The 25,432-nt window shown below is 40.7% G+C and overlaps 2 protein-coding genes and 2 long non-coding RNA genes across 4 annotated transcripts; 3 read left to right on the plus strand and 1 right to left on the minus strand.

Annotated features, from left to right (window-relative positions):
• The first annotated feature begins 276 nt into the window (after positions 1-276).
• cyth2 (cytohesin 2) lies at positions 277-14,758 on the plus strand. The gene is made up of 12 exons (XM_085423096.1): positions 277-460; positions 4,362-4,512; positions 5,621-5,687; positions 5,773-5,891; positions 5,974-6,054; positions 6,283-6,395; positions 8,197-8,345; positions 8,433-8,544; positions 9,568-9,644; positions 11,801-11,872; positions 11,964-12,118; positions 12,273-14,758. The coding sequence occupies exons 1-12, from the start codon at positions 394-396 to the stop codon at positions 12,358-12,360; spliced, it is 1,251 nt and encodes a 416-aa protein (XP_085279222.1). The 5' UTR covers positions 277-393; the 3' UTR covers positions 12,361-14,758.
• Positions 14,759-17,157: 2,399 nt separating this feature from the next.
• Positions 17,158-24,934, minus strand: LOC146659184 (neuronal pentraxin-2). The gene is made up of 6 exons (XM_085423098.1): positions 24,502-24,934; positions 21,626-22,540; positions 20,404-20,863; positions 20,061-20,314; positions 18,524-18,703; positions 17,158-18,214 (listed from the first exon to the last, which is right to left on the minus strand). Exons 2-6 carry the CDS (start codon positions 22,304-22,306, stop codon positions 18,005-18,007), a joined length of 1,785 nt encoding a protein of 594 aa, XP_085279224.1. The 5' UTR covers positions 22,307-22,540; positions 24,502-24,934; the 3' UTR covers positions 17,158-18,004.
• Positions 18,221-20,033, plus strand: LOC146659185 (uncharacterized). Its single transcript, XR_014913781.1, has 3 exons — positions 18,221-18,382; positions 18,539-18,613; positions 19,001-20,033. It is a non-coding gene; the product is annotated as an uncharacterized LOC146659185 (long non-coding RNA).
• LOC146659186 (uncharacterized) lies at positions 20,764-21,768 on the plus strand. Its single transcript, XR_014913782.1, has 3 exons — positions 20,764-20,889; positions 21,086-21,388; positions 21,632-21,768. It is a non-coding gene; the product is annotated as an uncharacterized LOC146659186 (long non-coding RNA).
• Positions 24,935-25,432: the final 498 nt, after the last annotated feature.

Genomic DNA, 25,432 nt, shown 5'->3' on the forward strand with positions numbered 1-25,432 from the left:
GAGAGATTCATTAATGTAGTGAAGAAGGATGCAGAGGGTTGGAGTGACAGAGGAGGATGCTAGAGGTAGGTGAAGAGAAAGAAAGCAGCTGAAAGAAGCAGAAGACTTATTCTAGAAATAAATCGGTGAAATTATTTGTAGGTCAGCTTCCAACCAGTAGGGTTTGTTGTGCTTTAATGCCAATTTAATCATTTAAAAATAGCTTTAAATGCGAGGCATCTTATTTTGAAAAACAGCTGACCGGAAGATTACCACTTTAAATGTCAGACACTACTTCCGGTGTCGCCACCTCCTTTGTCTCCGGCCCAAAATTTCGACACCAGTGGTTCTTTTTTTTTCTCCCGTTTAGTTTTGAGGATATATTTATATATATCCCTATTTTTTTGACATTGAATGACATTCGATTCTGAACTATTTATGCCTAAAAGTAAAGCGCCAAAAATGGATGACCTGGACTACAGTAAGTAGCTATTCGCACAGGGTATCTATCGCTAGCCAACTGTGGCTAACAGTCTAGCTTTAGTTTATTAGCGCAGGTGAGAACTCAAGAACTCATATAGCATTTAAATGGAAATAAAATACCACGGAAAAAGGGTGAGAATATTTTGTAGAGGTATGGGTGTACATCTTTACAATATTACAGTTTAAACTAGCTTAGGAAATGTATTATCTTTGCATGTGGCCATTTAAATTGGTCGTTTCGGTGAGTGATAAAAGCTAACTTTTTAGCTAACCACGGTGGATTGATTTATAAAACCCTAACTAGCTTTTAGGCTACACAAAGGCTCTAAATAATGATGTACTTCGTTGAAAACACCAACTTCTTTAGGTAGTTAGTGTAGTGGATGCTGTTGTGTGGATCACGGCTTTGATCCAGGCTGTGGGCGTGGTGGTGGTGCACAGCAGCTGCTTGCTTTGCAGAGTAAACACTGCTGCTTTGACCTCTAGGTCAACGTTTTCTGCAGTAAACCCTGCTCAGATAAATGCTGTTGTCCTAATAATATTATTTTTAATGGAGTTTACAGAGGTATTGATTTAGTCCGAGGCTGTAGATTGTGGTACTGCGTTTATGTTTATGTCATATAGCAGGTGATTAAATTGATGTTTTCACTTTAATATAATGTCTAGCACAGTGATAAAATACAGTTAAGAAAACCTCAGACATTATCCCTCTAAAAGTCATACATTTAAGTGACTTCATCTCTAAAATATGCATATATGCAACATACATGTACGTATGTTTAATAGCACTATCTGTTTCATTAGCACTGACTTTAATTTGAATATCTACAGTGTTGTGAAAAAGTCACAAGAACCCCTTAATTTTTTTTAAAGCCACTTAACCCTGATACATAAATCTTTCAAGCATAAAAGTCATCTAACATAAGGCATGAACTAGTGTTACCTACACATAACATAACAAATTACTAAGAAAATAGCCAATTTTAATTTAGCAAAAACACATTATTATTTAATTTCTTTAGTTCAATTAGTTGATCCATCTACTGTTCACTCAAGCCCGGTCTGAGTGGAAGGATGGCTGTCAAGAAGCCATTCATAAGCAAGGGAAATGGACAGAAAAGGCTGAGGCATAAGAATAGTTATTCTTCCAGTATAGGAAGAATATTTATAGCATACATATATACAAGAACTGGACTAAAAATAAATGACAACATGTCTTATGGAGTAATGAATCCAAATTAGAAATTTTTGAATTAAATCATTAATATGTACAGAGGTAGTCAGGAGAAACAGTGAGTGTCTACAGCTGTACATCTGTAAAACCAGATGGAGGCTTTGTTATGGTTTGTCGCTGCATTTCAGCAGGTAGTGTTGGGGATCTTGTCAAAACTGATGAAATTGTGATTGTGGAAAAGTATCAGATTTTGATCCATCGTACAATAATATCTGGAAAATTACCAGTACCATCTGGCAACAGCTTGATTGTTCGACATTACAATAATCCCGAACACGCTGTCAGTGTCCTTCAAGAAGGCTGGAGAATTACTCCCGAAGACCACTTAAAGAAATGAAAAGAAAGCTGCCTAACAGTTCAGGCTGGTTTGAAGAATAAAGGTGGTTGTAACAAATAACCACTTTCAAGCCCGTGAGAATTGTACAAACACCCTTTGACGTGCATACTTTATTTCAATTTATGTTTTTACATGTTTCAGTAAATCTATTTCTCAATCTACTGACAAAATGAAGGGTGACTCAAGGCTTTTTACACAGTACTTTATGTCTGAACTGGGTGCAAAAAGACTGCTTATCGGAAGGTTATCATGTTCAGTTTTATGTGAAACTGTTTTATCACTATCATGTCTTAACTTTATTTTCATTTTGGTGCCTGTAATTTGTTGTGCTGTTAAGTTGTAATCATTTTATGGAGGTTTATAAAATATTTAACACTGCCTATGAAAACAGCTTCAGCAAACACTGAAGATTATTGGCTTCATAACATTTAAATTTATTGCAGGAATGTTGTTATTTAGTTGGCCCTTATTGAAATGAGTTAGTTGTATAAACAGACTTATAGTTTAACGTAACCGTGGCATTCGGAAACTAGACCTGCATTATTAGTAAGTCACTTTTTGTCCATGTTTTTGTCCAGCCATTGAAAGATTATGGTTTTGGCAAATGGTTTTAAACCTTGAAGACAACAACTGGGCACTTGTGCTCACTATTGAGGTTTTCGGCTGTCACCAGGATTGGGAATTAAATATTTATACAAATATATATATATGTTATTTTTTAAATGCCAGACAGGCAGGACAGCAAAATGCACAGACTTCGGTTATGTCAAACAACACGGACTTATTGCCACGAGTATAAGCGAGCCAGTCATATTTCCTGGGAAGTTGTGCCTCAGTGGGAAATCTACACTGTAATCTATGGCGTAACCGTGAACCCCTCTGAACGCTGCATTATAACCCAACTTGCACCTCCCTAGAAATGTATCTACATGTCGGGTCAGCGCAGCCTGGAGTGCTCGCTATTGGCCTGGTTTGCGCTGTGGATTTGTCATGTGCATTTCCACATACTTTTTTGCGGCGGTTATTGATTTAATCAGTGAGAGAATAACCATCATCGCCTCAATATATGAAGAGTAATAATGGCATCAATATAAGGACTCACAAATGTCAGCAAATTTCTTAATGGGCAAGAGAAGAGGTGAGTTAAAATAGAGGGGTAGATATGATTGCCTCTGGGGAAAAAAACTGACCACAACAATAAGCAGAGACCCAAAAAACTCCCAGCATTTTAATTGTTTCTATCGGCTTACGTTGCATGTAAAACACTGGAACATGATCACATGGTAATTAATGCATAGGTACCACAGACAAGGATGCTGGCAATAATATCAACCGCTTACATAGGTCACTTTGTCGGCTTTGCAAAGATTCCCCGCAGAAGTCTAAGTCAGGCCGTATGTGCTAATGTAGTTTAAGTCCGTATATTATCCAGGTGTTAATATTTAACACATTTTATATGCATTGGAAATATATTATACTTCTTCATAATGCAGAAGTCAAGTCTTGATTCCTGGTCTAGCTTTAGAGGTTTGATTCAGGCCACATCCTGAATTTTTAAAGTGAGTATTAAAGCGAGATGGTCATTCAGTGTGATGCTTACTTCTTGTGGATTTATACAGTTTTTATTTCACTCAAATAAAAAATGGCACTTCTCGCATAGGGTTTTGCTTTTTTTAAGTAGCCATTTTTAAAAACTGCAGAGAAACGTACTTCAGCTAAAAATAAATCTTTTTGTTTAAAAAATGGCCACAATAACAGGAAAATGCATGAACTTCTAAGTTTGTCTAAATTATAGGCAGTGCAGTGGTGCTTATGTTTGTAGTTGCCCCTAATGGAAAACCTTGTTTGTATATCACAGTGTATTGCTATGAACCGAGTATAGATAGGAGTACTACTGAAAATAATTTAAAGTGACCACACCAAATGTACAAAAGTACATTCACTTTTTAGTGGCAGCCAAAATCTCAGATGAGTCAGCTCATCACCCTGAAAATTGTGTAATTACATAGGTTGATGCTCCAATTAATATCCAAGACTATTTTTTTTTAATTTTTCTCTTTAATTAACCAAGCTTTTAACTAATCAGTGCTTTACCAGGGACAGGCTTGGAGCAGTTTCTCTGTCATAGTTGTAAGAAGCATTTAGAGATTTAATTCTAATTTAATCTGCTTTATTTTAGGAGTCAGTCAACGGAGCAGTGTTAATGCTGTCGTACATCATATTTATGCCACTGTTGGAGACAGCGTTTGATTGGGATTGTTCGGGCACAGTTACCACCTTCTATATATGGAGCAGTAGCTGACTCATTCTTCTTCTTTTCCCTTACAGTCCCAGTAGACCTGAGCCCAGAGGAGCGTTCTGAGCTGGAGGACATCCGTAGGAGGAAGGGCGTCCTGCTGCAGGAGATCCAGAGGCTCAGAGAGGAGTTACGAGAGGCAATTTTAGAGGTAGAGGGACTGGAGACAAGCACAGAGGGCAGGTAATAAGAAAACCCACATCAGTTACTCTAAAAAACAAAACAAAGAGGAAGTGATATAAAATAATAATACAATAGAAAATGCTTTTGGAGTAACAAATCACTTCTGTTGTATATATGCTTAAATGAGAAATTTCATTTTCTGTGATGCATACTGTTAAAACCGTGGAAGCTTATATTAAACATGGCCTAAATTTCTGACTATGAACAAAGCAGTTCCACTCACCTGCTGTCAAACCAGATGGTGGAGGAGCTAAAAGGTTGCACCATGTCCCAGTTTAACCCCTAACTCCAACCTTAAACTGAATATGTGTCTTTTGTCCTGTCTCCCTCCTCTCACCCACAACTGGTTGTAGCTGATGGCTGCTCCTTTCTAGTCCTGGTTCTGCCAGAGGAGTTTTCCTGTTAAAAGGGAGTTTTCCTTCCCCCTGTTGACAAGTGCTTGCTCACAGGGGTTGTTGTGACTGATGAGGTTTTCTCATTATAGAGTTTTTACCTTACCTTAAGTTAGCCTTAAACAGCTTAAGGATAATGTTGTTTTGGTTTGGACTCTATAAATGAAAATGATTTTAGCTTATTTATGCTGTTGGGATATGTGATTATTGCCCTTTGAAAACGATTCTACCAATTCTTGGCAAATGAAGAACAAAAAAGGCATTTTTACTTACACATGAAGAAGATGTTAGTCTTTTTATAAAACAAAATATCTCAGATTCACGGGGTTAAGATAATTATGCATTGTTTTGAACTGTGACTCCTGCAAAGCTACTCGTGTAGAATCTAAGAATAAAAACAGGGAGCTGAAAATGTGTATGTGTCCACTCTGCCTGGGGTAATATTCTTTAATAGTAATTCTGTTTTAGTGAATAAATGGAGTAATTGTTTGCCTTTTAATTTTCTACACATAGCTTTTCTAGGTGAATGTCAAGATTTTGCATTGATGTAAACCTCATGTTCTTGGTGTATTGAAGAAGAATGTTGGTGTTTATAAGTTGACAGTCTTGGTACTTGGTGATAGCTTTCATGGAGGTTTGTCAGGATTCATTTTTATCAGAACCTTTGATTTGATCACAGAAGTTAATTATTGCCAACACGTTTATCTTCTCTGCAGTAAAACTCTACAGAAAAGTAGGCATGTGGCAATGGGAAGGAAGAAATTCAACATGGATCCTAAAAAGGTAATACCTCAAATATTCAAACAGGTGCTGAATGTGTCTCCTCTAGATTCCTTGGATTGTGACTGACTCGTTCTTCTCTCTGCAGGGCATTGCATTTCTGGTGGAGAATGAGCTGCTCAGACACACTCCAGAGGACATTGCTCAGTTCTTATACAAAGGAGAGGGCCTCAACAAGACGGCTATAGGAGATTACCTCGGAGAAAGGTGCAAGGCGTTGACATTTCTTCTGTCCCTTATCTCTTGTTTTTTTAATCAGCCATGTATAACTGACCTCTATGATTTGCAGAGATGACTTCAACATCAAAGTCTTGCAGGCTTTCGTTGACCTCCATGAGTTTACTGATCTCAACCTCGTCCAGGCCCTCAGGTAATCTCTGTCTACTGTGGATTTTTTTGTGTGTTGTTGAAAAAATAGCTTCAATTGTATCAGGCATCCTCTGGTGAGCAGCCTAGTCAACAGTGGAAAATCCCACTCTCGCTCTTACCTGAGGATGCAGATGGAAAAAGGTTATGAAACAGAGCGGCAGCGACTATTTAGCACAGGGGTTTTTTTTTTCCCTCTGATTTGACCTAAACCTTGACCTGTTTTCTGCAGACAGTTCCTGTGGAGTTTCCGTTTGCCTGGTGAAGCTCAGAAGATCGACAGAATGATGGAAGCCTTTGCTCAGAGATACTGCCACTGCAACCCCGGTGTCTTCCAGAGCACTGGTAAAATAAACACACAGTCGCACTGCAGTTCAAGTAGAATAGGTGATACTGAAAGCTTGTCTTAAATCAATTGTTCAGTTACGGTGTGAGTGAACAATTGTTGTTTTTGAGTTCTTTGAATTCCTGTCAGTGCAGTCGAAACGGAAAGTAGTGGCCTTCCAGAATATGTGCACTCATGCAAACAGTTTCTGTCTTACGAGAAATGACCTGATATGCCAGCCCACAGTCTTCACTGCTCATTCAGGCCACTTCACGCCTGACAGTAGCGCTGAAGAGTTAGCAAAACATTTAAACCCAAATTAGCTGACGAGTTCAAACCTAAATACGCTATATGTATTTTTTGCAGTTACAAAGTGCTTTACATAAAATAATATAAGACTAGGGATGGGTATCGTTTAGGTTTTATCCGATACCGGTGCCAAATCGGTACTTTTGAAACGGTGCCGGTGCTCAAACGGTGCTCAAACCGGTGCTTAAAGAATGGAGAACACAAAATTGGTCCGAAAACCTCTCATGTTCAACTGTTTTTTTTTTTTGTAAAAAGATATCAATGTTAGCCTTTTCTGCAGCTATGGGGCATATATGGTATCACTCTTGGTTGGAAGCAGTGCTTAAACAATGGAAAAAACACAAACTTTGTCCAAAAACCTCTCATGTTAAAACATGTTTTCCACTTTTTCTTTGGTTATTTTAGCCTTTTTGGCCAGGGTGAAGGGAGTATCTGCCATCAAACAAGAAGACAGCCGCATGTAGCTATGATGATGTTTGCTAGTTCACCTTACATGCATTAATGTAATAACGTGGTTAGCCTACTCAACGTAAATTACACACGAACAACATTAAGCTACTCACGCAGAGAAGAACGGCTGCTGCTGCCATCATCATCCTCATCATTTCTGCTACACTGACAGGGCTAGGGGCCAGGACTCTCCTCTTCGGGTTCTTGGGGGATGTTGCTAACTCCGGGTCCGATAACAGGCACCACACCCGCAGTAGATGTGCTCGGTGTGAGGTCTCGCAGCAAGCTATCAAATACGGCGCATTTTTCGGCTTTTAAAAAAACCGCTATGCGTCGCCAGGTGTTTCATCGATTTGAGGTGTTACTTCCTTTGACAGTATCACAGTATCAGCTTAAAGCACTTGTTGCTGCTGAGTTTGCATCTTTTGCTGTGAAGTACAGCCAGACTTTTGACCGCTTCGCCTTGGGCATTTTTAATCTGTAGCTCTGCTCTAAAAGAACGTACGTAGCTGGACCCGCCTACTATCCTCGGAAATGTAAAATGATTGGCGAGAATTCAAAGTGTATGACATCTCAGGAAAAAAAAGCACCGAAATGTGCGCTGCTTTTCGGTCTGGTTATTACCGTTTATGTCAGAACCGGTGCCATCATGGCACCGGACACCGGTACCCATCCCTATATAAGACAATAAAAATACAGAAAAATGTAACTTATGAAAAACTGAATAATACGTAAAACATGCCAAACTATTTACCGATGGAAACCCTTGGAGCAACCCTTTATGCTTTTTCCTGAAATGAGTGCTTTCTGTCCTATTTCTGCCCCGCTTAAAGAACAGTGACTCGGTTTGCATCAGAAGTAAATGAGGCTGGTCGCCACCTATGCAATCACCCTTGGAAAAACCCAGGAACTATTTAAAATGTTGTCAAACCTCATCTTTACTGATATACACCGAGGTGTCAAAACTTGGTATTAAGGGGCTAATAGTTAAGAGCAATGGAGTAAGAAAAAACCTACTCTGTAGATACCTTGAATGTAAACATATGTCTCTCCTGTTCACAGACACATGTTACGTGCTTTCTTTTGCCATAATTATGCTGAACACGAGCCTCCACAATCCTAACGTGAGAGACAAACCTGGAGTGGACCGCTTCATCTCGATGAACCGAGGGATCAATGAGGGGGGAGACCTACCAGAGGAGCTGCTCAGAGTACGATCAACCCAGCACTGCTTTTCTTTGTAGATGCAGACAGATGTTTATTCTCTGTTCTTATGTTTCTCTTATTTGTTTCTTCAGAATCTCTATGAAAGCATTAAGAACGAGCCCTTCAAGATCCCGGAAGATGACGGCAATGACCTGACACACACCTTCTTCAACCCTGACAGAGAGGGCTGGCTTCTTAAGCTCGGTACGGTGTTTATGCTGTGATGGGGAGCACTGCTCTTCATCACTGTCTCTGTGTGTGTGTGTGTGTGTGTGTGTGTGTGCTTTTAAAATGTCAGGAGAAGGGTCATTATAGTTAACCAAAAACTAAAACTAGATGTAAATAAAATAAAAAATAAAACTGAGAAGAAGAAAAATGAAAACTATTTTGTGAACTTGCATATCTGAGTTATAGCTAACTCAGGAAATATCCTGAGTTATAGTATTTGCTAATTTTCCTGATGAGACCTTGATGGGCATGTTTATTAGATGTCTACAAGACTGTAAGTTAACTGCTTTTAAAAAGTTCTATTTTATTGTAATACCTGTACTTATGTTCCTAAATCTTACCTCTGGCATACAATATCCATCCTATAATACTTAAAAAGACTAAAACTAACACTGAAACTAATAAAGACTAAACTGGAAACTCAACAGAATTAAAAACAAAAACTAAACAAAATAAAATGAAAACTAATTACAAAAGAATAAACTACAGTGACTCTGGTCAGGAGTGTTATTAATACTGTACGCTACTGTACTCTCTGCTAAGGCTTTGTGCTGTGATAAACTTTTCTCTTTGCCTCCAATAATCAGTTCAGTGTTGTGGCATAAAAAAAATTGCCATAGCATGATGGTGAAAAAGAAGACTCACTTTCTTGTGTTATGGCAGCCTTAAAATCTGATTGTTTTCTTTTGCATGGCGGGGCTTGTCATCTGTGTGTCACTAATATGATCTCCTTTTCTTCCTCCTCCTCTGTCTCTGTTTTGTCTTATGTCTTCCTCCAAATCCTCCCTTTCCTTTTTTTCCCCTCTCCTTCTTCACTGCGATTTCCATCCTCTACTGCCGCTGCTTGTTTTCTCAGGAGGTATGTACTGACAGAGTTATTCAAAAAGTTGTAGACATCGATTAGCCACGTAGATTTCTGTAGATTGTAGAAGTAATACACACAGAGCTAGTTTTCCTCTCTTGCCATTCATCATCATCATCAATGTTTTTGTGTTTCAGGGGGAAGGGTGAAAACCTGGAAACGTCGATGGTTCATTCTCACAGATAACTGCCTTTATTACTTTGAATATACCACAGTAAGTCTCTCTGTCTTCATTCAGCGTCTCAGTGGAGGTAAACTCTGCAAACACGTCTGGGTTTCCGGTGTTTATTATAGTCTGGGTAGTATTGACCGGTCATGCTGGAACCATAGCTAATATAAAAGATGGATCTATCCTCCATGACATCACTCAGTGGTTTTTAAATTCTGATTCAGTCTCCAGCTGGACTTTTTTGACCTTACCATCTTGGTCTGTTTGGATATAACTGTTCAATGGCTAACGAGCGATTACCCAGCAATCCTCGGAAAAATCCTCCTGCCTTTGGGTGTTTTCACCTTTACTGTTTAGTCCATTAAAATTGTTCACTGCTTTACTGTGTCTGAACCAAAACAGCTGCACCCTTTAGAGGAGCTAATCTTTGTCCAGTTCTAAACAAGCTCATGATTTGTGCTCGATCTGATCCAACTGTGAGGTGTATGCAAGCTTGAGCTAAACATATTCCTCTAGCCAGGTATGCTTTGCATTCTGGGCATTACAGACGTGCAGAGTAAATGAAACTGTGACAACTAGAACTCAACACCTACTACTTACGTTTACTTTTGTTGCTCCTACTCCAGTTACATTTGGTTTGTAGTGACACGTTTTGATTTGTTTTCTGTTTGAGGCTACGTCCACATCGTTTTCTCTCCATTTTGGCCTCCCGTCCACACTGAGACGGCGTTTTTGCTGATGGAAAACACAACATTTTGAAAACACTGTCGAAAACGCATACGTTTCAAAACGGTGCTTTCGCGTTGCAGTGTGGACAGCGAAAACGGAGACTTTCTAAAATGATGATACATGTTAGTCATATGATGCAGTCATGTGACCAATTAAACAGAGATAGCGGAGGGCATTCTCAATTTTGACAGCCCTATTAAAGATTAATATCAGTCTGTACATGCTCCAGATAGCTTTTCTTCAAATTCTTTAACTCTCACTCGCTTTTGCAACTTTGTACTTTTGTGTTACTCGCAGCAACAACTCCACCTCATTGTTAGTCCATTTAAAAAGCTCTGTGCTTTTCTTCGAATGTTTCAAAGAGCCGGAAGGTAAATAAGCGGCTGACAGAAATAAGGCAGGTCGAATCTTCTTGCGTTTCACGCATGCGCAGTACTGGAACATAAGCGTTTTCAGGCGTTTCAATGTGGATGCGCAACTCTGTGAAAACCACTGAAAACGCTAGCATGGACGCAGAGCGTTTTCAGACAAAAACACAGTTTTCAAATCTATCCGAGCTAGTGTGGACGTAGCCGGAGATGAAAGCAAACCCCTGGTAGATTAAAGTCAGAGGTTACAAATCAGCTGATCAGTTGAGAGTAAACAAACTAAAAGTGTGAAAACATCCTTAGAATGAACAAAATTTACAAAATGTACTTGAGGTTTTATTCATTATGACCCTAAATAAGTGACTAAGCCCATAAAGTCACTTGGAAGGTTTTTGGTGAAGTCACAGAGCAATGAAGTTCTTTCCTAAGGTTTCTCATCATATGTCATGCACACATTGCTCATGTGCTGTCTCTGATATTAGACATGACAGTGGCTGGCAGTGATTCCCGGAGGTTGCTGGGTTTCGCTGGGTGAAATCCGTTGCGTTACTTGAACTCTTGCAATCAATTTTCCAGTGACTGCAATCGACTTCCAACAACCGATCGGAAAACAGTCAATTTTTTTCCTCACGACCGGTGAGGGCCATGGATCCTTTTCTAGGCCTGTGTGATTGTTTAAAATAAAATGAGAGGTAGATGTAACCGGTTGTCTTGACTTGGATTTCCATTCGCTACCCCAGAAACTCAAATAATAATAATGATCACTGTGAGAAGCTAACTTCTCAGACTAATGGCTTCGAGATTGCAGTGAATGTGACACACTTGTTTTAGTGAGGCAAAAAGGATTTTGTGATCAGTTGATTTTTGAAAACTGCAAAACTTAAAATGTATTTGTGAGTGAAGGAAGAGCGTGTTGCTTTGCTTGAAGCTTGCTGAGCCACAAAGTTAAAAAGTAGTACAGAAATAAAGATGTACGAAGGCTACTCTAAGAAAAAAAAGACACGAGTCATTTTAAAGGTTTTTTTTGTCATATTGATTCAAATCATCATAAAACACAAAATAATACCCACAAATATTTATTAACTCATGTTTTTTTATTTACAGGATAAAGAGCCACGAGGTATCATTCCCTTGGAAAACCTTAGCATTCGAGAAGTAGAAGACCCAAGGAAACCTGTAAGTGGCTGTTTTTGCTAAACAGTGTGATGAGCAGTATTTTGCTTGAAACTTTCAAAACATTTTTATCTCCTTTTTTTTTTTCTAACAGAACTGCTTTGAGCTGTACATCCCCAACAACCGTGGTCAGCTGATTAAGGCGTGTAAGACGGAGGCTGATGGGCGAGTAGTGGAAGGAAACCACATGGTGTACCGCATCTCTGCTCCCACACCTGAGGAGAAGGACGAGTGGATCCACAGCATCAAGTATGTAAATGAAAAATGTCAAAGAAAACACGGTTAGTGATGGAACAGCAGGAAATTCTGACCAAAAACTTCATATTCTCCTGTTTGGGAGAATTTATTTCCTTTTTAGTACTTTCTGTTGGGTAAAAGTTAAAAGTATTTTTCATCTCCTCAGATCTGCCGTTAGTGTGGATCCCTTCTACGAGATGCTTGCTGCCAGGAAGAAACGTATATCACTTAAGAAGAAAGAGGAGCAGCCATAGATCACGCCCTTCGCTCTCTCCCTGTCTTCCTCAGCTCCTTCATCCCTGCTCCTTACAACTCGTTCATAAGTTTTGATAACCCCTCCTTCCTTATCCCTAATAGCCGTCTCTTCCTTTTCTGAGGACTCTTCCTTGCTGCCCTATCTGCCAGACTTTTGAAAAGCCACATTCAGAGTGAGAAACTCACCCTGTGTGGCTGCCTCTTATCTTGGTTCTTACACTACTGCTGTTACACACTACAGGCGTGTGTTAGACCATATTCACACCAGTGCTGATCATCTCTAAAACAACTTTTTTGGCCTTTAAGCCACACTCATTATACTTGGTAATGAGGGACCTGGAAAAGCTAAGATTAGATAAGTCTGCACCTCACAGGAACTAAAAGGTTCCTTTATGCTGCTGGTTGTCTGCGTTACTAAACATCTGCGAACATTTGGGACGTTTGATGTTTTCATTGGAACTACTCACACAAAGTCTTGGAATCCGGCACTTTTCTCATGTGAATTTGAGCTTTAGGGTTTAAATTCAGTAAGTAACAAATAATGACTCACTGCTTTGTGACTGGCTTGAACTTTCAGACAGTAAGGCCGAATTTAGACTTCTGCAGGGAATCTAGGTAAAGCCTACGGCATAACCCACGTAAGCAGCTGACATTGTTAGCGGCATTTACGCTTCCGTAACATGTGGCTGTGTCCCAGTGTTTTATATGCTGCTGGGTCCCCACTCTTTGCTGCCATCAGTCTTTTTGTTTTTATTAGGGGTAAACATATTTGTCCTTGTAGCTTTTCCACTTCAATGTACATTCCCTCATGCCCATGTCGATAGTTTCAGTAATTTCTTATTACTGCATCGACCCAATGTGTAGTTACATTTGTAGGGAGGTCCACGTCAGGTTACGCTGTAGGGTTACACATGGGTTTGCAGTAAGGGCGTAGCTACAGCGCAGATTTCCCACTGAAGCATAAGTCCCCAGTATCACCACCAGTATCATTAAGCAAAGATCTTTTTGGGGGAGGGGGGTATAATAATGCTCGCGCGACTTGATTTAGGCCTTCTCTCTCTGCTGATCTTGTCCATTTTTGTGAGTCTTGCAGTTGCATTTCATCACATAGACCCCCTACAAATAGCAGCGAGTTGTTCAGCATAAACACTCTAGGCTGACTTGAGCCCCTGCCTATGCCTGTTGGAAATTTTTCTTTTTTGGCACATGTAGTGGATTTTTGGGAGGTGATATGAAGACGCAGGTGTGGATCCAAAACCAATGAAACAAACATCTGTCAGAGATTCGTCTGCATTAGTGTGAATGTGGTCTTTTTCAGGTTAGAAGTCCTCTGAACCTAAACGAGACATTGCCTTTCTTGATTGTGCATACCCTACACCAGGTGTGGGCAACGCCAGGCCGCGAGGGCCGGTGTCCCTGCAGGTTTTAGATGTGTCCTTGAACCAACACAGCTGATTTAAATGGCTAAATTAGCTCCTCAACATGTCCTGAAGTTCTCCAGAGGCCTGGTAACGAACTAATCATGTGATTCAGGTGTGTTGACCCATAGTGAGATCTAAAACCTGCAGGACACCGGCCCTCAAGGCCTGGAATTGCCCACCCCTGCCCTAGACAAAATGTGAATTCATGACACAAACACTAATACGTCTAACGTTGAGTTAGTGGAGTGAGGATGGAAACGAGTGATTTCAGATGACTAACTTGTTCTCATTGCTTCCTGTAGTACTTGTAACAGTTTTACATTACTACTCGACCACATTTGGGTACTGTAGACACGTCATTACTGTACATTAGCACAATATTTATATTTCCAGGTTACTGTTGATCATGAAGTACGGTCGAGTTGAGACGAACATAAGCAGACAGCTGCGCGGTTAAGCTCACTTAGACAATATATAAATGTTCTTTAGCATGTTTCTCTAACATGTTTGAGCAATAGCAGAGTAGAAAATCATAGTACCAGTTTGGAGGCTTGTTAACAAATCCTTTATACCACTGACACTGAGCAGTTAGCATCATGTTCTCGCAGATGTAACGTTAATAGCATGCCACACATCATTTTCAACACTACAAGACAAACATGTCTGACGTCAAACTGTTAGAGTCGGGTCTGTCCGCTATAGTGAGTTTTAAGGAATCACAAAGGCAGCTCATTACAATGTACACTTTTTGTAAATAGATGTTAGCATATTTGTTTACTATGCGCATAGAAATGATTTAATTTATTCTTTTGTTTTGTTTTTTTGTATGAGCTACTGTTTTACTGCATGTCGATAAACTGAGGCGTCGGTCGTAGGTCTGATGCGTCACTGATCATGCTAGTGCACTGGTTTGAGAAGTGTTAGTGTTTCCTGTTGACTTGGAGAAGATTTAAAATGGAAGATTGTTAATGCAAAAGTTTCTGACCCCATTCAGTTGTACCTTCTTTTGAGAGAATGAAGTTTTGTAGTCTGATTTAACTGTAACCACACACTACATTATTTTATTTATTGCTGAGTAAATCAGACCCAGTAAAGCACAAGCAGAGATTCGGTCTTAGGCTTTGGTTGTTACACGATCGAGTCCAGATGAAGTGTGAAGGAGCCGTTTGCAAACCGAAGCTACCGAAGACTACAGCGATTTAAAATGAAGAGAAACGAGACGAGAAACACTTCGAAATATCACATAGAAACATTTATATATAAAGAATAAGACTTTTAGATTTGTTTCCCGTCGTCGATCTTAATCTAGTAGTTTAAAGAATTGGCGCTTTAGATGGCAGAGAATATGTTTGTTAACTGCACTTTATCGATGTTAGCATTTTGGAAAACAGTACTCTAAAGCAGGGGTGTCAAACTCCAGTCCTCCAGATGTTTTGAAACTTTTACATGTATCCCTGTTGCAACACATCTGGAAAAAAATTAGTAGGTCATTAGCAAGACTATAACTTGACTGCATGCTGAGGTGGCAACCCCTAACCCTTCCTCAAGTAAATTTAAATAAATGTTAAGTGTTTGGGAAAAATGTACTTCTAGAAGTACTTTTATTGTACCATGTTCATTCACTCATGAGCTGCTGTAACATGAATCACAAGGCTGAACTGCCACCTTAGCATGCAGTCAACTTCTATAGTCTTGCTAATGACCTACTAATTTTATTCAGGTATGTTGCAGCAGGGATGCATGCAAACGTTTCAGGACACCGGCCCTCGAGGACTGGAGTTTGACACCCCTGCTCTAAAGGAGTGTCTGCACAGGAAGCAATTCAGAGATTATAGAAAGTGAACGACATTCAGCGATTTCAAGGGTGTTTAAAAACAAACAAACAACAAAAATAAAATAAAAACAGGTGAAGCAAAGCAGATCCAGAGGAAAAACCTTTCTTTCCTGAACTGAACTGAAGCTGCCAGTGAGAGCGCAGGATACCGGTGATTGACATAGAGGGTTACTCAGGATTGGGGCCACATTTCCAGTGATGTGAATGCTGTACCGGTCTGCTGTGGAGAGAGGGCTGATTGTAAAGTGAAGGTGTCTCAGGATATGCTGGGGAGTTATCTCTTTACGCTAGCTGAGGAACGCCTCGGTGTTCTCCTCGATCAGCTGAAGGTGGTGACTGGGGAGAGGGAGGGATGTTTGGGTGTCTCTGCTACAACGTCTGAAACTTGGACCTGAGATAAATGATGGATTGATCGGTGGTTGGGTTACTCAGGCAACCAAATCCCAGATGTTCACTGGTCGGCTTCAAAGAGGTGCGACAAGCATATCGTTCCCTGTTTTTACTGCGAGGTTGAATGTTAGTCACCGCTATCCTGCAGCGTGGAAAGACTCATCTGGGATCCGCCCACTTTGCATCATCAGCGTGTTTGCTTATTTTTTATTTTTCCCTGGCCATAGTCGGGTGAAGTCGTTGAATGTCACTAACTTTCTGTGGTTTATGATCGTCACATCGCTGCGAATCGCTTCCTGCGTAGACGCAGCTTAATAGGCTGAAGTGTGTCAATACATCACCTCATCAGTTCCAGCTGTAGCAGCAAATGTTGATCATGTTGCTTTAAGCTGAACGGGGTCTTCCCTTTTATGATTCACCCTCCAGGGTGTCACTTTATCTTTCATGTTTGTGCTTCTTGTTCATCACAGAGACTCTCTGTAGGCCTTCACTTTCTGGGTATTCTTGAAATGCAAAGTTGCCAAAAAATAATATTTTCATTCATATTGCAAGAATGAACACTAAAGTGAACTGAATGAAGCTGGACCACTGTTTCTGATTCCTTTCACCCCGGAGCCGCCACCTTCAAAAAACGTGTTTATTTTGTATTTATTTATTTTTGTTTACTGTGAGGTGAAGATGGATAGATCATCTGTAAATGTAGCAAAAAGGAAAACCGTGATACATTGGTGCCAGTAAACTACTGTGTAACAATAAAAGGTAAATGGAGATGAGCGGTTGTTGTGCTTTTTGTTTTTCTGAGATATTGATTGAGATTTAAATTTGTTTTAAAAGATATCTGCGCTAAATTTCATTTGAATTTTATTCATTTTTCTCTGATTTAACCTGGAAAAAGGACTACGGAACAATTTAATCTGAAATGATCACACAACAAAGTAGCAAAACAAAAACATACATTTATACAAATATAAAATCATCACTGTTATTGCAAGTCAAACAGCGATAACGTGAGGTCTGCCAGACTTAGTGTTTCACATATCTTGGAAAAATGACAGTGATGGAGCGTGAACACTGATCAGGGCTATGCAAACTGCTGAGTACCATTTGTAGTCGCTGCATTAACAAATGAAAAATGAGACACTTAAACTGTCACACTTTTATTTAAACACTTTTTCAATGACAAACACAATGGGAAAATTCTAACATTGCTAAAAAAAAAAACAAATTACTGTACAAAGATAAATATACAATCAAGGCCAGATTCACAAATTCACAGTGCAGCCGACATCAAAAGTTACAAACTAATTCAGTGAGGAATGGGATTTGCAATGAGAAGATATAAAAGTTTGGGTGAAACGGTATAATCAGCATTTTCAAAGAAGCCCTTTTATGGTACAAAACTGAGGCAAGAGTCCATGTATTAACTGTAAAACACTTCCTGTCTCACAGGATCTTCAGCATTTCTCTCAAAATCCAACATGGACCTATCTATGATACACAGATTCATAAAATTAGAAAAGATCAACACAAAGTTTAACCTGAAGTCTACATTTCTTTGGTGAAGTAGCTGTATGTTTCATGGAAACCTTTAAAAAGAGAATCCAGAGCAGGAAAAAAATTCTATGACTTTCATTCAAACTAACAACTTACAATTTGTCACCACAGCAGACCCCGTGTAAGGCCTGCAAAGATTAGCACACACCAACTTTATTTTGTCTTATTAACAATATGGCAATATGTCACATACAGCACTTGTCCGTTTAAATAAAATACTAACTCGTGGGTACAACAAATAATGGCCTACAGCCACAGAGTCCCTACACGTTACCTGTGAATAAAGATTTATCACCATGTTTCCTTTCATTGTTCATTTATTTATAGAAAATTTACTGATTGAGTTCAAAGGGAAGGCATTGGCTCTGAGTGGTTATCTTAATCCTCCTTCAGTCCCCGTAGCTTCTCTTCATAAATGTTCTCAGACCATCAGGGTAACGACCTTCAGTGACAGGGGTCAAAGGGGTATCTGGCGACGCCTCCGTGAAGCTCCACCTCCGTGTCGGACCAGGCGATGATGTCACCTCTGAGGTGGCTGCCACATGAGGCCAGGCTGTAGATGTCGCTGGCGCTCAGGACGTGTGACCACATGTGCAGGTCCGACATCTCGCCCACAAATGACTGAGTGGCATCAAAGCGCCCTCCGAGAGTGTCCTGAAGAGGAGACGCACGACAACGATCAATACCTGATTATTATCATCTTCATCGATCAGAGACACGTGATGAACATCTGATGTTTCTCACTAACATATAGAAGATTATGTGAAATCTCCTGTGTATAATATAACAGAGTCACTGATGAGGTCAGATGTTTTTATGAAGGTAAGTCTGCAGTATATTGGAGCCTCAACATGAGCACACATACAGGCATTTAATACTGGGAAGAGTCCTAAATGGCTTGGATATTAACTCTGGACATAATATTTGCCTCTATCTCTGGAGTAAAGCTCGCGTTGACTTTACCTGCTCCTGTCCCAGGATGAAGACCCCTCCAGCTTTAATGGGGTGCCAAGCTGAGAGATTCGCCCCAGACCCCCGCTTCACCCCGTCCTGGTAGGCCTCCCACTGTCCGTCCCGTGTGGTCCAAGTCACACACACATGGTGCCACTTCCCATCACTCAGAGACAGGGGCAGAGTGGCTGCCTGTGGAGGGGATGTGGAAAACGAATGTAAACATGTTCTAAGGATATGTGATTTCAATTCAGAAACACTTTGTTAACAGATAGTAACAATTACTTTTAACTTCCTCCACACCAGGGTAAAAAAAAAAGAGCATGTCACTGCCCCCTTGTGGTTAGGTTTGGTCATAAGCGTGTTGTGTCAACAGGAGAGTTCAGCAGACTGGGTGTGCCATTTTTAATTTTCATTAACATTTTAAATTCAGTTAAAAAAGTTTTCAATCTCCTCTGGTTTCTTTGTTTGTTTTTCTCTAATGCCCAGTGCATGCAGAGCCACTGCTGAAGACCGAAGAGCAAAATCCAGGCCTGAAAAATGAAGCCAGCAGTGAAGTGCCAAAAACTGCAGTTCTTCTGGTGGCCACTAGAGGCTGTCTTCAAAAGCAAGTCGAACTAAAAACAATGTTCACAGCCTAAAACTATCTTTTTATTGTGTGTGTGAGCCAGCTGTGCAGTGGGTGATTGTATAAAACTCCTGGAGTTTTAGAGCTATGTATATATAGGTTCTTTGATTGACAGATTTGCAAACCAGGCAGCTTTAGCAGGTTCCTGCTTCGTGTTTGCTAAATGGAGTCACTGAACTGAAAAATACTGTTGACTTCTGTGTGGTACAATATGTCCAGCTTGTTTGTTTGTTGTTTTTTCAGTAAAACTCTGGTATTTCATTATCCCCGGATCCCCCAGTCTACATGTCAAGTTACCTCCAATGCATCCGTCCCAGTGTGAGTGAATGTTAGGTGAAGTGCTTAGGCTTAGAAAAAAGTACCAATGGCTGAATAGGGCTTGTATTAAGAAATTACTCAAATTAAGTAAAAAAAAACACTACACGAGTACCTTATATGTATAAAGAAGTATAAATCAAGCATTAGTAGTTAATAAAAGTACATTTTTACAAATAACTTGACTTTGATCACCAAAGTTAATCTGATGTATTTGGGTGACTTGTTCAGGTTTGATTGACAATGACTAAAAAACCCAGCAAAGATATCAGATCAGGCAGATTTTGATTCAAATGCTGATAAACTAACAATATTTCAGTTATGAATGCTTTCAATTCATTTTGATTAGTCTTTTTAAATATTACATTTGAAATATTTTAATTTTTAAGTATGTATTAGTATATTATTTTAAATTTTAGATTTTCATTATTTATAATAGAATTCATTTATTACATTTCATAATATTTTAGATTAACTGCTTTGATTTTTGGCATAGACTTTAACTATCCTAATAGCGGCCTTGTTTATTGTATTGTTCAAGTTGAAGTTCTCTTAAACTGACAACGATCCAGACACAGAGGGGAGCTCGTGGTTCTTCTCGCTCACCTTATCATCGATCAGCAGCTCTATGGGATTGTTCCCCCACTCGATGAGCACCAGCTCATTGGCCTGTCCAGGTGCAGAGTAAGAAAAAGGTGTCCCCAGTCCGGGTCCCACTCCTGCCTTTATCCAAAGACACAAAGTCAGAGCGAAGATCTCCTGCAGCAGTGTCCTCTTCACCCGCCCGTACATGTAGTTGGTCCTCATAGGGAAGCTGATCTGGAACGCATCAGGACTTTTTGATTTCTTCCTGCTGGAACCTGCTTAAAGAAACATAACAACATTCACCAGCTGACCAAACAATCAGACCTGAGCGTGGTTTAAAAAGCAGTTTTGCTGAACAGCGTACCGGAGAGGTGCAGCTGATTGAGCATCGTTTCCAGCTTATTTGAGTGGAAACCGGTCCGCGGCCCTGGTGCTCTGTATCCCGTGTGTGGAAGGTAACTGTGATTGTCTGCTTCATTGTCGTGGTGATCACCACCGTCATCATCATCATGGTCCCCGTCTGCATCATGATGGTCATCATTATGGCCGTCATCATGGTGTTCCGTGTGGCCGCCATCGCTGTCAATGTGACCGTTTCGATGTCCATCGTCATGGCGGTCGTCTTTGTGGTCACCGGGGTTTCCGTCATCGTGGTGGTCATCGGCGTGATGCTCTCTGTCGTCTCCGTGGCTGCTGTCATCATCGTGGTGGTCCGGGCCACCGTGGCCGTCAGTGTGATGGTGCAGTTGCTGCTCTAGTGCGTCGATCTTCCTCTGCAGCAACTCCTTCAGAGAGCTGGAGTATGTGATGGATGTGTTCCTCTTCTGCAGAGAGAGGTGGAAACACGCAGGTGAAGCGCATTATTAAGGCACAATGTAACACCTCTGCTTTTTGTGTCTCGCTCAATCTTTTTAAAAGACTGGTGTCTATTTATTTATTTCTTCTGCAGATATTTGTGTAATGTCAAACAAAGCAGCCAGTTGTGCTGCTGATCGGTCCCCCTCACATTCATTGTGCTACTCTGTGTCTGTTTCCCTTCCTCTCAGGTAATCTGGGCTTTAGTTGTGGTGCGTGCCCTGATCATGAGTCTGTCAAGAGAGATCACGATAATTACTGCCAATCTTAGACCCCCTCGCAAATGCGCCACAGCTCCTGACACCTGTCTGTGATCACAACAGATGGAAAACACAGCACATAAGGGCAGGTACCCAAACAGACTTCAAAACACTCAAATATCCTCGAGGTCTTTAAATGTGCCCGGTCAATCCACTGCCTCGCTGACGTCCACCCCTGAGCTTGTTGCTGGTCCTTGGAGCCCACTGAAGGACATTAGAGTGGCTCTCTTGAGTGTGAGTGGCTTTATGCGATTAAGTTGCTCCTTTATCTAAAGTACTTAGTGGGTGTACCGCTTTAAGGCTTCCAGTGATGCAACCAATGTCCAAACAAAGGAAAATCACATGTGGGAACGTCACAAGCTTCCCTCTACCTCATCAGCTGAGTTATATCTACTTAAACGGCTTAGATACAGGCTTTCTTCCTTTCAACAGTTTAAAAAGTTTTAAAAGTTCTGTCTCCCTCATGCTCACCTGCAGGTTGTCCAGCCTCTCCTTCAGCGCCTGTAGCATCCTCTCCATCTGCTCTGGCGACGATGCGACGTCCCCTGGTGTCACATGTTTATCCTTCCCGTGGTTGTTGCCACTGTGCCCTCCGTCAAATCGTTGCCCTCCCACCGAGGGGTAGTGTGGCGAGTCTGGTATGAGGTTGCTGTTTCCATGGTGACCCTGCTGGTTGCTATAGTGCCCATTGTCAGCATATGAGTGATGGCTGGCCGCCCCAGCGTGATGCAGGTGTGAAGAGTCGTGGGGTGAAGCATCCCGTCCGAAGCCTTCGCACAGAGTGAGCTTGGCCGTGAGCTCCCGAATCGTCTCTCTTTGGTCCAGGATGATCTCCTTCTGCTGGACAAGGCTCTCCCTAAGGTGGAGGATGGTGGCTTTGGCCTCTTCGCTCGCGCCCCACCAGCCAGCAGGAGGTGCACTTTGATGGCCTGGTCCGCTGGGCCCCGCTGCACCTACGCTTGGACCTGATGTAGGGAAGCAGGAAGGGTCTGCGTCCACGGGAACAGGGGTGCACACAAAGCGTGGGTGGGCTCCAAAGTCATAGTCAGACCCTGAGCTGGCACATGCCGGCCAGAGGAGGAATGAAAGTAAAGAAAAGACAAAGGGAGCAAGGAACAGCTGCACAGATGGCGAGTTCCTCATCATCTCCATTCAGAGTTTGTACAGACAAAGAAGCTTGGCTTTGCTTCAAAATGTGTGATGCCACCTGAAGTAAAGGTTGTGCTGACTTCTTTGCTGATGTGAAGGATGCATCAGGGAGCAAAACAACAAATCTCCATCCCCAAAATATCAACTCAGCTGTGAGGAACTCAGTCGCATGTGAGTGTGAGTTTGTTTTCTTGTGGATTGTGGTCTCTCTTCTCCTCACTGAAGAATAGAAGAAACCTGCAAAACAAAACAAAGGATTTTAGTTAACGCTCTTTTAATAGAATCCATTGATTCTTTTATTGTAAAATGAAGCTAAAAGGTCCAGAAGAATCCTTATATATTAGTAATTGAGTTTTAGGATATTGTCAGATTTAGATAAAAGTGTCTCTTTTTAGCTTTTTATTCTTCTTGTGTCAGCTTCCTTTAACAAACAAAGGGACAGTGAGTTTACACAAAGGTTCTTCAGTTCTCACCAGGATGTGAAGGTTAAACACCTCAGCCTGACATTTGTGCCCCCACTTAGCTTTAGTGTGTCTGGGCAGCAACCTTCATGGCAGAGGCATGTGCCAAAACTACCAGAACCTGTCCAAACAAGGATTAGTTCAAGCCAGAGTTGCAGCATGACCACGCTGAGGCCTGACCCCTCCCACCAGTGCTAATACGGATGTTTTTAGATGAATTTGGATGGAGCTACAGAGGACCAGCGGTGAAGCAGGAGCACATTTTTAATATTAATCTAAATCTATGTGGCTGCATTTTTTCCCCTTCATGATCTGTATCATAAAGGGAAGCTGACCTCTCTGTAGCTCTAACGTGTCCTTCATTATACGGGGTCGGCATTTTGAAATGGCACACACGTGACGTGACAGCTAAACCTCTATGACCACCTGTTGCTCGCAGTGACCAGCCTCTCCAATGACTGTGCGCTGATGGTTCGCTGTATTTTATCAATAATGAAACAAAGTGAGTGTGTGTCTGATGGAGTCTGAGGTGATTAAATCTTCATTTTTAAATGGTTTTAACGTGGGTGTTTTCCAGCCTATAACCTTTCCACCTGACATCTTCTGCCTCTGTTTTTCCTGCTGCGATTTACATGGCTTAGAGGAGGGACAGATGGTCGAAGCGCAGAACCGTGTCACACCCAATCGCCGCCGTTTAGAGGTTATTACCACCCACAGGTCCCTCAATTAACCTAATTGAAAACAGTTGTTGTGCTAACTTAACCCGAGATAAGTGAGCTTGCACACCGGGGTCGTGCACCAACCAGCAACATATGGTTAAGTTGGATATTTAAGTCGTGTGATTAATCTCCAAAACTGACAACTGCTGTTTGACCTGTGATTAAAGAACAGCTCATTCTGCAAAATGAGCCGGTCTCAGTTTATACACACGTTTTTTGTAGAAGCACATTAAATTATAATTATCCCAGTGAATTAAAAGATCAATGTCAGCATCAACATCGCTGCCGTTGAGCTCTTATTTAATTTGTTAAGAGGTTTTAACCCTGATACATAGAGTGCACACTTTGGCCACAAAATATGCAAAATATCCCCATTAAAAAGCAAGATTAAGCAATAATTATCCAAACTATTTATTAAGTGCCAGTTACAGAGAAATTTAATGTCAATTTTGATGCTTAAATTAACTATTATATGCTGAACAACTCGGATTGTTGCCAAAAACCTCAATAATTTTAATTATTCTGGTTCTTTGTTTGTGAATTATTCAGTTAAATGCACAAAAAAATAAAGGAAATCTGTTTGGTTCACTTAACAGCGTGACATCACTGTTGTTTCTGAACAATTATTCTTTTTTTTTTCTCACAGCTCACGAAAAAGCATCTTAGACCTTCCCCAGCAGGTCCAACAATTGACTTATTACCCAGACAATACTGTGCAATACTCTAATAAACAAAAATATTCATATTGCTTCTGACGGTTAAGTTTAGCGAAGCAGAGGTATAAGAAACTGAAAACAATAACAAACTAAAGTTGTGTACCCATCGTAGTGTTTTATCTTTTTAATCCAGATGATTCAAAGCCAGCACTCATTTTCATCTCTCTTGTATTAAATATAAATGCAGCTGCATCTATCACACTGCACTGAAATGCCTGACACATAAACAGCAAACATATATAATTCAAATATGTCCAATGGCACATACATGGCATTAGTTAAATGAACACAGGCGTTCTTACCTTAAAGCTTGTGCGTCCACGCTGTGAGTTAGTTAGTTCCTTCCTCACACACTGATCAGATTGAGGGGATTTACTCCAGAGTAGTGCTCAAGTCTTTCTATCCCTCCTTTATTGTCTCTACCTCCCTTTACTCTCCTCCTCTCCTCCCCTTCTTCCTCTTTGTTGTATTTTTCTTGGAAGGACACGCCTCTTTTCCTGTCAGTCTTTTTGGCATCTTTCTTTCTCCGCATTTCTTATCTTTAACCTCTGACTGATGCACATGATGAGACCGTAAAAAAGAAAGAAAGAAAATCACTGATCTCACATACACATCATACAAAGAATTAAAAAACAAAACAAAAAAAATCCAACCAGTGTATAAATTCTACCCGCCGGTACACAAACATTGGCCTCACCTCCTCCAGCACACGTCACGCAGCTCACCTAGATCTCAGCATGGGAGTAATTGGCTTGATTAATTCCTCGTCTGACTAAGAGGCAGAGAGGCAGAGGCAGGAGGACAGATGGCTGCTTTAAGGTCAAAGGCAGACAATGAAACCAGAGTGCTGATTACAGGACAGACACCTACAGTAAACTTACACAAACAGGTTCAGACACCGAAGCATGTGTCGAGTTTGTGTTTAGTATCAAACACAAACACAAGCAAAAATAAAACAACCATAAGAGCTTAGTTTTTATCTAAAATACTAGGGAGGGATAACAATATCTATCTATCTATCTATCTATCTATCTATCTATCTATCTATCTATCTATCTATCTATCTATCTATCTATCTATCTATCTATCTATCTATCTATCTATCTATCTATCTATCTATCTATCTATCTATCTATCTATCTATAGTTGATGATAGCTTCATGGAGAAGCATTAAACCAAAACAAACCATACCCACATGTTCATCCAGTTTAGAATCCCCAACAAACCTGTTA

This window comes from Rhamphochromis longiceps, linkage group LG11 (assembly GCF_057381845.1).
Source record: "Rhamphochromis longiceps isolate RC_006_pf linkage group LG11, R_longiceps_female_GT1.1, whole genome shotgun sequence".
Taxonomy (NCBI): domain Eukaryota; kingdom Metazoa; phylum Chordata; class Actinopteri; order Cichliformes; family Cichlidae; genus Rhamphochromis; species Rhamphochromis longiceps.